This window comes from Chanos chanos, chromosome 8 (genome assembly GCF_902362185.1).
Source record: "Chanos chanos chromosome 8, fChaCha1.1, whole genome shotgun sequence".
NCBI lineage: Eukaryota > Metazoa > Chordata > Actinopteri > Gonorynchiformes > Chanidae > Chanos > Chanos chanos.
The window spans coordinates 22,298,556-22,315,884 of NC_044502.1; the positions used below are offsets into that span (position 1 = coordinate 22,298,556).

Below are 17,329 nucleotides of genomic sequence, written 5' to 3' on the forward strand. Positions count from 1 at the left end.
GGCTAACAGTCAAGAAAAGAGGCGTCTCAGTTTTAATAAACAAAAAAGTTCAATTAATCCATAATACCACTGTCACTGACCCTGAAGGACGATATGTTATCATCAACGCCACCATTAACAACAACAACTACACTATTGCTAATATATATGGACCCAACACTGATGACCCTGCTTTCTTCCACACATTTTTCAACTCATTATCTAATTTATCAGATTCTACAGTCATAATTGGGGGTGACTTTAATACAGTTATTAATCCCACTTTGGACAGATCTTCTACAACAGCTAATTCCAGAAACTGGCACTCCACTGAAATATTAAAACAATACATGAATCACTTTGGTCTTGGCGATAGTTGGCGACTGAAAAACCCATCACTCAAAGAATACTCACACTTTTCTCCACCCCATCAATCTTTCTCTCGTATTGACTTTTTTCTCACCAGTAAATCGATTATATCCGACATTACAGATCCCAAAATTCATCCAATCGTAATCAGCGATCATGCTCCTGTATCATTTAATCTAATCACCAAACAAGTCAAACAACCTATATCCAGATGGAGATTTAATACTTCCTTGCTTAAAGATCCTGACTTTAATACATTTTTCATAAAAGAGTGGGCATCCTTCATGGAAACTAATGACTCTCATCTACCCTACTTTGGGAAACAGCAAAAGCAGTATTGAGCGGAAGAATTATATCATACTCATCATACAAGAAATCAAAGGAACGAGAACATGAAAATATTCTTGAGCAAAAAATTAAAGCACCGACTGACACACATGCTAAAAACCCCACAGAGCAAATTCAAACTGACAGAAACTAAATCGCAGCTCAACCATATCATAACAGAAAACCCCAATTCCCGATACAAAGACTCAGACATGATCATTTTGAACATAATAACAAATCAGGAAAATATCTGGTAAATCAACTCAAACGAAATAAAGAAAAATCATTTATACCAGCTATAAAGAATTCCATAGGAAACACTATGCAGTCACCCCAAGACATAAACGACGCATTCAGAGAATTCTACAACAAATTATATACACCTGACAAAGAACCCAATTTAATAGATATTAACACCTTCCTCAGTAATATAGAACTTCCCTGACTTAATAAGGAACAAGCAGATGAACTGGACACACCAATAACACCTAATGAACTCCACAAAGCAGTTAATAAGATGCCAAACAATAAAGCTCCAGGACCTGACGGCTTTCCTGCCGAATGTTATAAACATTTTCAACAAGACACCACTTATCTTCAACACATGGAAACAAAGGGGTATCACGCACCTCCACCATCTTTTCCAGAATAACATATTCATCACTTTTCAACATCTGGTCCAAAACTACAACATAGGGAAAGAACAATATCTTCAATACCTTCAGTTAAAGTCTATTTTAAAATCCAAAATCAGTTTATCAAATAACAACTTACTACCTCCCCCACTTGTAGAAGAAATCAAAAAAATAACCAACCAGAAGAAAATTCTTTCAAAATTATACAAACTAATATCCACCACAGACTCAACAATCTCCATTCCAATTAAAGCATGGGAAAAAGACCTATCACTTACATCTGATACTGAATTCTGGACCCAAATCTGCAGAAACACCTTCACATTGACAAAAAATACCAACCTACAACTCATACAGTACAATGTAATACACAGAGCACACATCACTCAGCACAGGATGTATAAAATGGGACTCACAGACTATGACACATGCTCACACTGCTCACTAAACATCTCAGATAATTATCTCCACTCAACATGGCTATGCCCTCCAACTCAACATTTCTGGCAACAAGTCATTGACAAAATTTCTCTTATTATGAGCTAGCATTCCACTATCACCATCCCTTTGTCTACTTGGAGATCTCTCAGTAATTAAACCACCAATCCGGAACCCAAAAACTATACTCATCGCCTTAACTATCGCCAAGAAAACAATCCTCCTAAACTGGAAAACTAGGAATACATTAAGCATCACACAATGGTTAAACCTCCTCAAAGATTATGTATCCATGGAACAAATTTCATCCCAGCATCAAATCTCACACTTTGAAAACAGTTGGGGTTCTTTTATGAGTTCACTGGACTTCCCTATTTCCCTTCCCTATTTTTTTTTTTTTGGCCGTCCAAAAAAAAAATATCGTCTCATTTTCATTGTGGAAAAAAAGTTCGTTCGTTTTTCGTCACAGTTTGCGTCAACAAAATTAACACTGTTAGAACCTGTTAGTACCTGCAGTGTTCAGAAAAAAAGGACATTTGTTAACCTTTAGTGTTCCTTAGTAATTAAAGTTGCAGTTGTGTAAACTCTCTCTCTCTCTTTTTCACCCTTCCTTATCTATTTCTATCACTCTCACTCTGTCTCTCTATCCTCATCCCCTGTCATCCCTGTTCTCTCTTTATGGCCCAGGCCTCCTTGCGTTCATGACCAATGCACACCAAAAGAGAAACCCCTCACTGTAACACCTAACAGACACCAGGCTCAATGTTTTAGCGCAGCAACCCCCAGATCATTTGGTCAAATGCTGATAACATTTAATTGCAAGGGAGACTAGATCACCTTGGGAGGTTAGTTCCTGCTGAGAATGGAATTCTGACCATGCCACAGACCCCATCTGCATTGCTCCACTCGGGCACAAACTATGTAAGACAAAAGAAAAATTTAACTAACCATATGACGTTATCAAATAAATATGTGCATCAAGCTATAACCATTCCTATAGTCATAAAGGCACGGTAAGAATTAAAAACAACCAGGAGCCAAGTCACAAGCAGCTAATTGTTTGACCATTGGCGTGACTGCACTGCTTTTAATGATAAAGAAACCATATTTGGTCTTGTTCGGAATTATAAAATGTGGCAGATACGAGTAAGCTCATGCAATTTTACTGTACTTTCATGGGAAAAAGTTATGTTCAACTGAGCTCAAAATGAATACTTTCTAAATTCCAAGTAGTGTCTCCACCCTTCAGGCAGAGACATCCCCAAATAGCAGGATAGCAGCACCCCCATCTGCAAATGAGATAAAATGCCAGGCTCCCTGCTATCCTACAGTTCAGCTACGCTACAGTTCACTTTTTGGTTCCGATACGCTACAGTTCGGCTTAGCGTCAGTTGAGCTCCGGTTGTATCAGCCATAATGTAAGTCCGTCCGTTCTGTCCTGCTCGTCTCCACGAAGAATTGGCTCAAGCCCACCGCTACGGAAGATCTGCGATGCTAAAAGACTTTCCCGGCACTGACACGAAGTCTCGCTCACAGTCTCCTACTGCCAACCTCAGTAACTCCGGTCTCTCATACCTGAACGTGGCTGGGCCTGCTCTTCTTCTTCCTCATCCCTTTTCTCTTCCTTCCTCACAACCCCTTTTTGTGTGTAAGTAACTCCACTAGAACATCACTCAGATAGTTCTTTTGGTTAAGCGTGCCTCCTTGTGAGTAATGCCTCATACTTGCGTAGTTGATCATTCATACATACTTTAGGTAACGAGGATATTGTTATTGTCTACCGTTAGTTGTTTCTCTTCTTGTGAGTAGATGCTTTTGTATGTGTGTGTATAGCGGATGTGTCTAAATTCCACCTAATTTCCAGTTTATTCAACATTAGATTCATTCTGTACCATTTGAATTTGATCGTTGTAATAAACGTGTACATTCGTATTCCTACTCTTTGAGTACATGATAAGTTATTTCCAAGTTTCTGAATGTGGTGATCCAGGAACTTAGTTAGCTAGAGGTATTGAATTCAAAAAGTATTACTGTACTTGTTACTTTAATGCTGTTATATATTATATGTACGGCTAATGAAGAGTTATTCAGAATAATTTCTAGGTTCAGTGTTCTGAGTTCTGAGCTATAAATAGTTTTTCAGGATAACTGTAATTTTACTGGGTTCAGGTTCTGAAATAAGGTTGTGGTCACAGCTAAGTGATATCAGTATTAAGGTTAATATTCACAGAGGATCATTAACCAGAATTTCCATCTACCATTGGCACGACATACCTCAAACAGGACACTCCATTAACCTGATCACAGCATAATTAGACCCTCAGACAGAACACTCCATTAACCTGATCACAGCATAATTAGAACCTCAGACAGGACACTCCATTAACCTGATCACAGGGTTATTGGTGCTTCAGACAGGACACTCCATTAACCTGATCACAGGGTTATTGGTGCCTCAGACAGGACACTCCATTAACCTGATCACAACGTTATTAGTACCTCAGACAGGACACTCCATTAACCTAAGCACCAACCTCCATGACTCAATATAATCCCCTCACCACTCTGATTCTCATCACAACAACTGCCTCTCCTCCTCTCCCACCCCATGGCTGAGGTCACAACCGTTTCAATGAGTAATTTTGCCCCCTCCACCTATTCAAATCCACTGGGTGTGGTTTGGAATGGTTAGTCAGAGGAACTGGTTTAACTGTGCACCATCCAGTTACAGACATGCCCCCTCCAGCAGACAGGACCTCCTACACAAACAGAAGGACACTTCTCAAATCTGCTTCTTCAATGTCAAACTTCTTTGATCCTTTTACAATATCTCCACCAAAACATCTTCTTAACCACAACGCAGAGACTGCCCTCTAACCACAGCACATAAAAAGAAAAAGGGTGTGGAGCTGTGGCGGAGCACCCCTGTAAGTCCTTAAATAGTTTTCTAATGCCCTCACAGTGCATTTCTATGCTGTGGTCCATACTGCCTCTATGCTGTTTATATCTATATCGCTTCTTGTGTGTGTTTCTGGATATGAATGAGGGTGTGAAACTCTGTGACCTGAACACTCCTCTCACACTTTGCTCTCACACTTTCACACACCAGCACCACCGACATTCTGCAGTGGTGTGTAATGAGAGGGTGCTGGTGTGTTTTTAGGAGGGTGTGTGTACAGTTGTCTGTGTAACAAGAGGGTGCTGGTATGTTTTTGAGGGAGTGTGTGTATGCACCGGATATTATATTTAAAATATTTTTGGATGGATAAAGGCTGTGTAAAATAGGCTGTGTAAAATCAACAACACAGTGAGTTAATGAAACGTGAAAGCTAAATGAGCTTGCATGTTTTATGGTTCAGAAATACAGGGCAGATATTTCATTCTGATACACTTGGCCTTTCTGTGTCCTAGAAAGTCAAACCAGTAAGATGCAATCTGCTTAAAAACTGGACTTAGTGGGTGTATGCACAGATTTCATTGTAAAACACATGCATGAGCAATTAGCGAAATATTTTTCAGTATGTTATGGCATGGTGTTTGAGGCTGTTTTATCGTGCTTTCATGCTTAAACCTTTATAAAGGTTTCCAGTTATTTTGTGCTGGGGGTTATTTATGTCTAATGATTAACACAAGCAGTGCGAGTCTTTTTTCTTTTTGTAATCTATAGATATGAATAGATTTCGCTGTTTAATGATATAACACATGTATAATTACAAATGTGTTACAACATCATTTTCAAATTTATATTAGAAACAAAAAATGTGTTTAAAAACCTCTAAGTATTCATTCGTTAATTTTCCAAGCTGCTTATCATAATTGGGGTCGTGGGGGTGATGGAGCCTATCTCAGCGCTCACTGGGCCAAAGGCAGGAAAACACCTTGGACAGGTTCCCAGTCTATCACAAGGCAGACACACAGACAAACACATTCACACCTAGGGGCAATTTTAATATCTCTAATTCACCTAGACTTACATGTCTTTGGACTGTGGGAGGAAAGTGAAGCTCCCTGCGGAAACCCATGCAGACAAGGGGAGAACATGCAAACTCCACACAGAAAGGACCCTGGCCGACTGGCCAGAAACCAAACCCAGGGCCTTCTTGCTGTGAAATGACAGCGCTAACCACTGCACCACCCCCCTCTAGATATTGTGATACACAAATATAATTACGATTGTCATCTCAGCTGTATTAATTGTAGAGAAACACACATGTATTCCCACATATTTGACTTTATGTGTGACTGTGAGGGATGTAACGATATATCTAATTTCACAATATTGTGATAAAAAATGTCTCGATACCACCGTGGGACTGTGACGAAATCTACCAGGATATCAGAGGTAACTCCTCTAAGCCTACATCGGAAGTCGAGCTTCCTCTGAAATGTCATGAGAAAAGTTCGTCAATTAAATACGTAATATTGTATTTATATTACTTAACTCTCTTATTACAAATCAATATTTTGGGCTAGAAAGTGTTCAACTTCATGGCTAGTTCGTTCAGCAGTAATTTCTCACAGGTCGTCATAATCTAACATGATTTTTTTTTCCCCCCGTAGAACCCCATGGAAGCACGACCCATTTAAACCCATTGGCGCCGTGCGTCTCTGGGGTTCAATGGCACGTCAGAATACGCTTTGTTTTCAGTGCAACAAATCTAGACATTTATTGGACAATATGCTTTTAAAACATCATCTCCGGACGCACGGCTTCCATGGGAGTCAGTGAGACTGTTGAGCAATTTTTGCATTGAAAAAAATTTCTGCACGTTTATTGGACAGTAGGCTTGATTTTGTGCTGCCCGGACGCTGGGCTGCTATATGTGATGATGGGAGGAACTCTTTTGAACGTCATGGCAAAGAACATGATTGACAGCGTTTTAAAATTATACACCGGCATCGGAGGAATTCAGGCTCGATGGATATGGAATGTTGTCTGTTTCTATTTGTATATACTGTAAATAAAATTGTAAGTATAAAGTTCTTGAGTTTGTTACTTGCTTTCATTTCACTTTAGTAAAGGTTGTTTTAAACTAGGCTAGGTCATAGAGTGAAAATCTAGCCAGCTAGCAGGCGCAAAATGGCAGATGTTGCTTTTGTTGTCGACCTGATTTTAGCAAAATCATTTGATAGTCTTCCTTACAAGGAGAGACTCAGAATTAAACAGCAGGGCAGATCAACGCCCAATGTTAATTTAGCTCAAAAGTAAGGGAGCAAAGACCAATCATTTCACCTGTCCTAGTATGACAAAGTGAACTGGCTGACTGGAGGTGCTTTGACTCAGAGAATGTACTGTTGGCCATTGAGAGGAAACTTGTCAAGTCTCTGGAAAAGAATCTGACAGGTATGACAGGGTAATAGATGATTTCCTAGAAAAAGAAAGAAGGACAGAATTCACATATAAATAACAACAAATGTAATAATTGACTAATTTTATGACGAAGGCCTAAATTGTGCTTCTGCTATATCAAAGACCACCAGCTGCCACGGCAGGATATAACATGGTTATTCCACCAGTATATCGGCATTCTACTATCTCTCCTTGTCCAAAACTGTAGCGTACTGATGAAGAAACTTAAGCCAGACAAGACGGTAATTACAAAAAAAAAAAAAAAAAAGTTACACACAGCACAAAGGTAGTGTTTGTGTCACATCCAGACTGCCAATTAAAGAGCTTAATTTGACAGGTCAGAATTTGCTGGGAAAGGAAATTGTTGACTGCTGCCAGGGAGACACAAGTGCAATACGAAAAGAAGCAATATTAGCTGCACACATTTAGCCCTTAGTTTTAAAGCTACGTTTGTTTTGTCATTATGAAGCATCAAATCATGAAATCTGAATGTAATGGTGGGCAACTGTAAGAATGAAGTGCTGTTAGTGCACACTGCACAAATGCTGGAGGCAAGTAGGGAAATTGCTAATGTAAACCTGCTAAGTTTCAGACTGGAAATGTTGCTTAGCCAGCAAAGCAATTCAGCTAAGTAGCTCACCAAGATAGCCAGATTTGTACATTCATTTGTGTGGAAAGGGACATATTTGTGTTTTTGTCATTAAGTGGTATGGAATTGCTGTTGCTAAGACAAATCGCCTAAGACAAATCACTGTCTAAATTAGCTAATCATCAGAATGTGAAGTTTATCACAGTAGCCTCGAGTTGCTAACTGGCCATCACAGGTCGTCATTGGCAATTATCAAGCTTGTTAAAAAAAACAAAAGTGTGTGCAATATCTGTAGATGAAAGTCGCTTTAGCGGTTAAAGCAGAAGCACTGTAAGTTAAAAGGAAAAACAAATTTTATACAAATAAAAAATGCTGATGTATTATTTAATAAGGGACTTTTTTCAAGTCATAATTTTTCCTTGACTTTTAATATTGCGATAAATATTGAATTGTTGGGTTTTTATCGTGCTGTTATTGTACCATATGTTTTTGGTATCATAACATCCCTACTGACAGTGTGGTGCATGTCTGTCTGCATGTGTGACAGTGTGGTGCATGTCTGTCTGTAAGTGTGACAATGTGTGCATGTCTGTCTGCATGTGTGACAGTGTACTGTGGATCCCTCTCCCATTCAACTCCTCTAACTCTCTCTGCCTCCCCAACCAACTCAGCTACTCTAATTATCCCTGCCTCCCTAACCAACTCAACTCCTCTAACTCTCCCTGCCTCCCCAACCAACACAAGTCCTCTAACTCTCCCTGCCTCCCCAACCAACTCAACTCCTCTAATTTTCTCCGCCTCCCCAACCAACTCAACTCCTCTAACTGTTCCTGCCCCCCTGTCCCTGTGTCTCCCCATCCACCCAAGCTGTGAATAATGAATGAAGGCAGGCTGGGCTGATTAAAACAACACGTCTGTCTGACCTAATTTACAACTGGCATGACTCAGTGACGAGAGCCAGCAGTGATCCCCACTGACAGATTACTCCTGACTGTGTGTGCAGCTTTTAAAGCACACACACACACACACACATACTCACTAAACATAACACACACAGAAATACACGCAGATGAACTCATGCTCACATACCCACATACCCACTAGTTACACACACAAACACACATGCACACTACTCACACTCACATGAACTAACACACACACACACACACACAAGTAATTAAAATACAGAGACAGAAACCAATGTGTGTGAATGTGTATGTCCATGAAACACACACATACATGCAGTGACCACCAGAGCACTCATTGACTAGTCAGTAAAGATAGAGAGAATGAGGAAGTGAACAGGAACAAAGCACAAACACACTGAATCACTGAAAACACACACCCTCAGTTCAATTTCATGGGCGTTTCATACACATCCACAACCTGAATTGCTGTGATCCACTTTACTTCACAAAGTTCAGTGCGTCAAGACCACTGGAGTGCAGACCAGAGTAAAAACAGTGTAGCGCATACCCACACCCACACCCACACACACAGAGTATTTGCCCAAGCAAGTGTACATGAGGTCTGTCAATAATGCCACATACCACTCTGCAGTGCCACTGAAGGACACCAGAGCCATCAGTCACTGTGCCTGGATCAGTTAGACTCATTAAGGTGGTTCAGCAGAAAATTAATGAGAGAATTAATGAATAGTAGAGGAGGGGAGGGAAGAGGAAGGGAAGAAGACTTCCTCTCTCATCTATTCTGGAGAGAAACGATCATTTACTAATCATTGCTGGCACATGGAGTGAGCTCCCCCTCCCTAATTGTGTCTATTAGATTCTGTGAGACTGTTTGCTTTGACTCATGTCTCTGATTCTGTCCGTTAGAGAGTATGGCGCGGTGCCTCGGAGGAGAGCAGCTTTAGAAGCTGCCGTTTTGGTTTAGTGTTCTGTTCCTTGTGGGTTAAGCAGTTCTCACACAGTGGAGTGCTAGTGTAGCAGATTAATTTGTCATTTCACTTGCCATGCATTGTTTTTCCCTTCAAGCATGAGATCCTGCCCCCTTACAGACTTAGAGAGTAAACCCCCTCCCCTTCCTCCCAGTCTGCTATCGATGTCTCAGGAGTAGGTTGAAAAGTTTTAAGCACCTGTTGATGTATACAATCTAATGTGACAAAAGTTTTATCTAAGTTAATTTTCTTTTTCATAATTACTTGTGTACTGCTGATGAACACCCTGATGAAATGTTGTTTGTTTTATTGATTTTTCATTTTTCATTCAGCAATGTATTGATATATGCAATAATTAGCATATTCCCATCACCTGTTTGACTGGTTGTCCCATTGTAGGCTAGGCTATGTAGCAAGCTTATATTTTCTTTCTTTATGGTGTTTTGTGGTGCTGTATAATTGCACGTCTGCGACGGTCCTCAATATGTTAGTTGTGATTGTCAGGTACATTGTTTGTTTCATACGTAGTTCCTTTTTTATACATATACAAGATGTAGTGTTATTGGATATACATTTTGACTTTGTGAAACATTGCGTATGATAACTGCCCAGTCTTACTCTTTACTCTCTATATTCAGGCTCCAAGAAAAACACTGTCAGTGTTTTTAGCAACAGTGTAACTGAAATCACAACATTATGAGTGTTTTTAGTAACAGTGTAACTGAAATCACAACATCATGAGTGTTTTTAGTAACAGTGTAATTACTGACCAGTCATGCTGTCTTGTACTTGTGTTTAGCAGAGCTCCAAGGAGGGGTCCTAATTACTGAACATTTAGTTTTATTCTCCTGGAGAAGACCACGTCTACTGGTCTTCTCCAGGAGAACTGCAGAATTTAGCAAACAATATTGCCATTCAGTGGGAACAGGGAACAGAGTATATAAATGCTTTACAGTTTTCTTCTAATGTAGTAAAATAATCTTGGAAATCTATGGAAAAAGTAGACCTGGTCAACAAAAACAGTGGTGATCCAGTTCTTTTAAGAAAGATGAATGCTGAGCAGACCTTGTTGTGACCTTGTACGAGGTGAGAAATGAAGCAGGGCAGACTTGTGTAACCACAGGTGGGGCCGTGGAGATGGAGGTGGAGCCATTACCAATACATACCAGCAGCAAACAAAGCATTGTGTTGCTGTAATGTGTCCCCATGTACAGAATAATTAACACTAATGTTACATCTGCTTATTCACCTCCTCAGTGGTATTGCTCCATTTGCTCATGCATTTTTGAGATATGAAGGAATATTTATCTATATAACCAAACGTCTTGGCTACAATCAATTCTCACTCTCGTTGTTAGTGAACACTGTGTGTTGGCTCCTGTCCCTCTTTATTAAGCGGTTTAATTTTAACATCAACTTAACTGTATTATGTTCTCACATTGTATATTAAATGAAACTCATATGTTTGTAGTGCCCGTTTGTATACGGTATTCTTAGCACTTTCCTACTTTTTTTTTTCCAGAGACGTTGCTTCCCAATGTTTAAACCTTCTTTAAGTTGAATAGCTGTACCTCATAGTCAACGTCATGAAAGTGTCAATAGGATAACAAAATGAGATTACATTTATCAGAGGCCAATGAGAGGGTTACATGGACAGAGGGGAGAAGGAGGAGGTATAGCGAAGGCAGACGGTGTGGGCGGAGATTCCGTGCAGCTGCTGATACTCGTCAAAAATTGCGGCGTCGGACAACTCGGAAATTGAGGAGCGATCAGAAATCCCACGAGATGGATGGTCAACGTCAAGTTAGAATAACCAAACATAGACGCGACAACAGTTTGCGTTAAAGGCATTACATTGGTTTTGTCAGTCTTTTGTGTATTTAAATGTGAGACAAGTTCTTTCTGTACCCTGCCCGTAAACCTGGAAATAAGGGATTACTGTTTAGGATAACGTCTATGTGGACGGCTTAGTCGTTCTGAATCCCGAATTCTACCAAATGCATTCGACACTGGAAACGATGCCAGCGATGAAGAATTTCCTTTTTGCAAAATAGCCTTATTATCAGAAATCCACCACTCCTCTGTCGGAACGGGATAGTGGTATGCTTTTTCCACTTTTCGACATCTTGTAAGTGCGTTTGGTCTTACGTTTTAAAAAACTGTTAGAAACACTGAATATGACGTTTTTCATTGAGCAATGGCAATTGATCTGAATATTTGTTGTGAACATTACCACTTTAATGGCCGTTTTATATCATTTGGAATTTTTGAACGAGCACAGGAACGGCTGGACGAGCCCCATTTGATGTCCTAAAACCGAGACTGTCAACGTTCAGTGTAAAACTGGGGTTTTGGTAATTAATGAGACATCGCCTACAAGTTGAAGTCCTGCGGATTGTTATATTTGTACATCTACTTTTGAAAACCTAACGATTTCGAATCTTTTATTTGGGTCACAACAACGACGCGGCATTTTTTGCTGGAGGGTATTTTGCAGTGCATGATGTATGAGAGCGTAGAAGTAGTTGGACTCGCTGCTTGCTCAAATCCGTTTTTAACTATGGATTACTATCATCAAAACCGCGGATGTATTATCCTGGATAAAGGCCTCGAGTCTGGAGCTCCCCGTACCTTCGGTGCCTCACACCTAGACCAGCATTGGAGCAGCACACATCACTGTACGTGGTCTTAAGATTTGTCTGATTGTTTTTTCCCAGAACGTCATTCCATTCTGAACATGGGTACCAGTGTGATTCTTAAATACTTTCAACATATTTGTAAGCGGGCGTCGGTTACCTCAATGGCTACAAGGGGATTAGAGGTTGGGGATGGAGTAGTTAGGGTTTAGCTGTTCAACGCGCCAGTTGATGTGACCGTTTGCAGTGAACAGGCTGTTCATCCGCAATACTCCGCTGCCAGTTTTGAAAGACGGGTAACGGTGATCTAAGGATAGCGCGCACGTGATGCTGTCCGCTTGGTTGATGCACAGTGTAAACTGCATTCGTGTATTCGAATTCATGAAAGGTCGGTTTTGTTTCGTTGTTCTCTTGCGACAATGTGGTGCTGTCCTTCTGCTCTCCTTCTGCAAACTCACTACGACACAAGCTGGATTGACACTGGTTTGCCTAGAATCGGCATTTTTAACTTTGTTGTGGAAACAGCTCAGTCCAAACACGGAAAAGTATGAGTGAACTGAAGTGAAGAACTTAAAACCACAGTAATGGCACAGCGTTCAGCTCCGATACATTGTGGGCTAGTCTAAGTTATTGTTGCGTGGCATCGCCGTAATGACTGTAATCCCCTGTGCTCATGTGAAGTTCATGTTGCGTTCATCGTTATAGACTGGTGTGAACATAGTCAGGGTGTAGACATACCCAAAATAAACCTTATGTAGCTCTCTGTTTTATGCTCTGTCTCTGAAAGGGGTGAAAGGTCAGTCATGATGAGACTGCATGGCATTTCTTTCTTTGTGTGGAAGGTTGAAGTATTGTTAGCTAGCTGCTCTAACATAGTTTTTGCACTGGTGGAGACCAGGGGGTCTTTCAGAACACTTTACCAGCCACAATGTTTACCCTGTTAGCTGTGTAACTCATCTTGAGTCTGAGTTTGGAGTTTAGGTGTCTTTTGAAAAAAGTCACCTTGCAAGCCAGGATCGCCACAAGAGCTTGGTGAATTGGCACTGCCTAGTGTTCTGTCTTCAGAGAACCAGAAGCAGAGATTTCACAACACATGGAACTGGTTCAAAGGAAGAGTGTGTCTGTGATCTTAGTGTGGCACCTGCTGCTTTATAATGGCCTGACTGCTTAAGGCTTATGGTGCAGTATTACCATACTTTGATAAAGTACCAGTGGAAAAACTGGATATCCATCAGAACTGGCAGTGTTGCATATATTATCTGACATTGATAGGGCAATGTATCTGTCTCTTCCCATGGCCCCCATAAGTAAATATGTCATCAGAACTGCAGCAAATGAGCCTCATTAGAGTGTTGTGTCCTCACAAAGAAAGGCTGTGAATCTGAAGCAGTTAAATCCTTTGACAGAGCCAGGGCTTGGAGTGTCTCTGTTACTGCATACTCGAAAAGGCAAGGAAAGGAGGGCATTAAAGAGAAAGCAGGAGCAGTCGTAACTGCGGGCCATGGCCTCAAGGCGGAGCTCCATCAGGGGCCCCCACAGGACAGCAGTCTGTCCTGTATTCACAGGGACACAGGGCAGGGAAGAGGAGGAGGAGAAGGAGGAAGACGGGTAAGTGAAAGAAGAGAGATGGCATGCTGGTTATGTTTCACAGGTTTCAACATAGTTATGTGGGTTATTTATTTGTTTATTTATCTGTCTGTTTATCTATGCATTTATTTATGTTTATTTATTTGCACCACACACACACAGACACGAACACACACATTCATATACACACACACACACACACACACACACACACACACAGATCCATAAGGTCAGTCCCAGACCATAGTCTGATGGGGTTGGGCAGCATCATTTATATGGTGGCTTTATGAGCAGAAGGTTCCTTCATCACCCTGACTGTTAGAACATGTCAGTGCTCTCAGTGATGGGTGAGCAAAAAGACATAAAGGTGGGATTTCTGGGTTTTTTTTTAAGATTCTGATTTGTCTGTGTGCAGAACTGGACAACAGTAAGAGATAGCATTGGGTTATATTAACCAAATTGAACCAAATTGAAAATCACATTATTTTCTATAGACATCACAGTATACATCCATACATCCCATATATATATATATATATATATATATATATATATATGGGATGGGTGGCATGACCAAACATTTGTATCACGGTATTTTTTAAGACTGGCGGTTTCACAGTATATCACAGTATTATTATTTATTTATTTATTTATTTTCTGGGCATGACTGGGCCTTTATATAGGCTTGTAGTGGCTTATTCTACTGTCTGAAACATTTTAATTTCATCTTGTATATAATGAAGGCTCTGATTACTATAGGGTTTACATGGGCCCACAAAATGATACAACATATGAAGGAATCAGTATGCATGAAACAGTTGCAGAATGTAAACAAATTTTATTGTGCAAACGTATATAGAACTTAAAAATAAATAGATAAGCCAACAACTTTAACATTGCTTCCTTTTTTTTAAAAATATTTTAAGATAGTTCTATAAACACTAAACTGACCTAAAATACTCAGAGTGTTTAAATATCCAAAGAGATATTTCTCAAATGTTCTATTGCACAAGTAAGAAACAAACTTAATATTAATTTGCAATATCAAGGTATTCAAGTATTGAAATGGCTGTTGATCAGTCACAATGCACATTAAAATGTGAAATTTTAATGTGCATTAATATTATCCATCAATATACAGTATTCAAGTATTCAAAAGGGATATATTGCTCAGCCAACACCCAGTATGCCCTTCAGCGGTGTAATATTGTAAACATACAATTATTACTGTTACAAATTGTTTATGTGTTACAAATTGGTCTATTTTCGAATAGTCAGTAAATGATAAAAAATCAAATAGTTTATGTGCCTATTGTTTTGTCTTAAAAAATATATTTTCGCTTGTTTTTACCAGCACCTGCTAGTATTTAACGCGTTACTTATCAAAAAGAAATATCCCCGACTGGCAAAATTAGCAAGGGCATACTTGTGTGTACCCGCAACGTCTGTGCCATCAGAGAAGGTGTTTACCATGGCAGGACTTATTGTAAACAGACTGCGTTCACGTCTTCATCCCATGTGGAAATGCTCATTTTTCTAAATAAAAATATGGGATAGGCTATAGGCCTGAACAGTTGCTCAGATTAGCCCTTATGAAGATGGACGTGTTAAAAATTAATGTTCATGTCAGCATTGCTGTCACTCAGGTATGTTCAGAATTTAGACAAGTTCAAAATCATTATCAGTATCATTATGGCTTAGGTGAGGTCAGTGCACATTTTTCCCTGATGTATTAAACAGTTTGTTCTGATGCTGAAACGACAAACTCACACATGCACCTTTTTAGCTGTATTAATACTGATACATCGCAATATGAGAAATACAGAAATAAGTATAATTTTCCTCTTTTGCGGGCGACCTTCGAAATATGGTTCCCATTGAATATCGAATAGTATTTCGGGTTGAAGTGCCCATCCCTATAATTAATTGCTGTGTTATAACAGTTATAACAGTTAGTAAGACGGGTATGCACAGTTAATAGGGGTCCACTCTCAATACCCTCTGCACAGCGCTCCATAACGCTTCTATCATCGAAAAATATTATGTAATTTGCTGCCTATTGAATCGTTACAGCTGTTGTTTCAGCTATGCTACGGTATGGCGGTATATCAAAAATTCATACCGTATGGGAAATTAAAATTGGTATACCGAATTAACCGACTGGTGTACCGCCCACCACTATTTGGTGATTTTACTTTGGGTTAAAGATGATTTAGTTTTGATTCTTGGTTTGTGTCAAAAGCCACTGTGGATCACTTTTTGAGACACTTGGTGTGTTTGCTAGCATGGCTGTTCTTTAGATGTGTGAAAATGTTACCTGTGTTTTCACCCTTTGCTGCAACACACCATTTACACAGTTTAGGAGTGACATTGATTTGTTAAAGGTCACTGTTTTTAAATCCAAGTCTGGACCAAATGACAGATGATGGATGTTCATTTCACTACTCTTCCTCTTTGTTGGCAGTGTTACTTTCCATGCCTTCTATTCCAAATCAACCCAAAGTGATGTTTCTGTTTGGCAAAAGCTATTTTAAGGAGGCACAAAGGAGGGAACTCTACTTATTTTGTTTTTGTTGGGATTATCTAGTTTGGATTGACTGTGTTATTTCCCCACATTGGGCAACAACTACACTGACATTTTATAGAATATATTTTTTTGTTATGTACCCGTATTGACGGGACAGTAAAAAGCACTGGTTTCCTCTGACATGCTGTGCATTGACTGTGTTGTTGCTGTAACTGTGTTGGCATGTCCTTGCTCATAAGAGTGTGTGTATTCAGTTGTGTGCTCTTTCAGACCAAGGCCGGAGCCATGGAGTCACCATTGGGGGGAACCAAATCTGCCGAAGGGTCTGCGGGTCCCCACCCCCCAGAAAAAACAAAACAACTGCACAGTACCCCAGACTAAGCTACGACACATTGCTGTGGCCACACCCAATCCCACCCTACTCTCCCTCTCTCACCCTGTGTCTGATGTGACAAATGAGACTTTCAGACTGAAACAGTGCTCCATGATCATATTCGAACTCATAGCATTGATTTTTAACTGGAAAAGTCAGTTTTTGATTGCAGTATCACTTTAACCATCAATATTTGCTCCTTTTCTCACTCACCTCCATGTCACCTGCTCTCCCTACTCTGGCATGATCATGTTCTCTCTCTTTTTACTCTGAACACACCAGAGTGAACATGAAAGAAATATTATCAGTAAACTAGTGACTAGAAAGAATGTTGATACACATGTGGAGGCAAACGGGAGTCTGTACATTAGGATTAGTCTGTTGTGATGTCATTATTCGGTCTAAACCATCAATATTTTCTCCATGTCACCTGCTTTACCTGCCCTTTTGGCATCATCATGCTCTCTCTCCCTCGCTCTCTGTAGTCTGAACAGACCAGAATGAACATGAAAGAAATATTATCAGTAAACAAGTGGTGTTTCTTGCCATGATGTCCAGGAATTAATTACTAACCATTTCTGATCTAAATAGCAATGATTATTATATCAAGAAACATCTCTTG

General features: G+C 39.9%; 1 protein-coding gene across 1 annotated transcript in view; it reads left to right on the forward strand.

The window, feature by feature from the left end:
- Nucleotides 1-12,084: 12,084 nt before the first annotated feature.
- Nucleotides 12,085-17,329, forward strand: part of rarab (retinoic acid receptor, alpha b) — a 51,788-nt gene continuing 46,543 nt past the window's right edge. Inside the window, exon 1 of the mRNA XM_030781226.1 lies at nucleotides 12,085-12,262. Within this exon, the coding sequence (XP_030637086.1) occupies nucleotides 12,085-12,262 (178 nt within the window). The remainder of the gene's footprint in view (nucleotides 12,263-17,329) is intronic.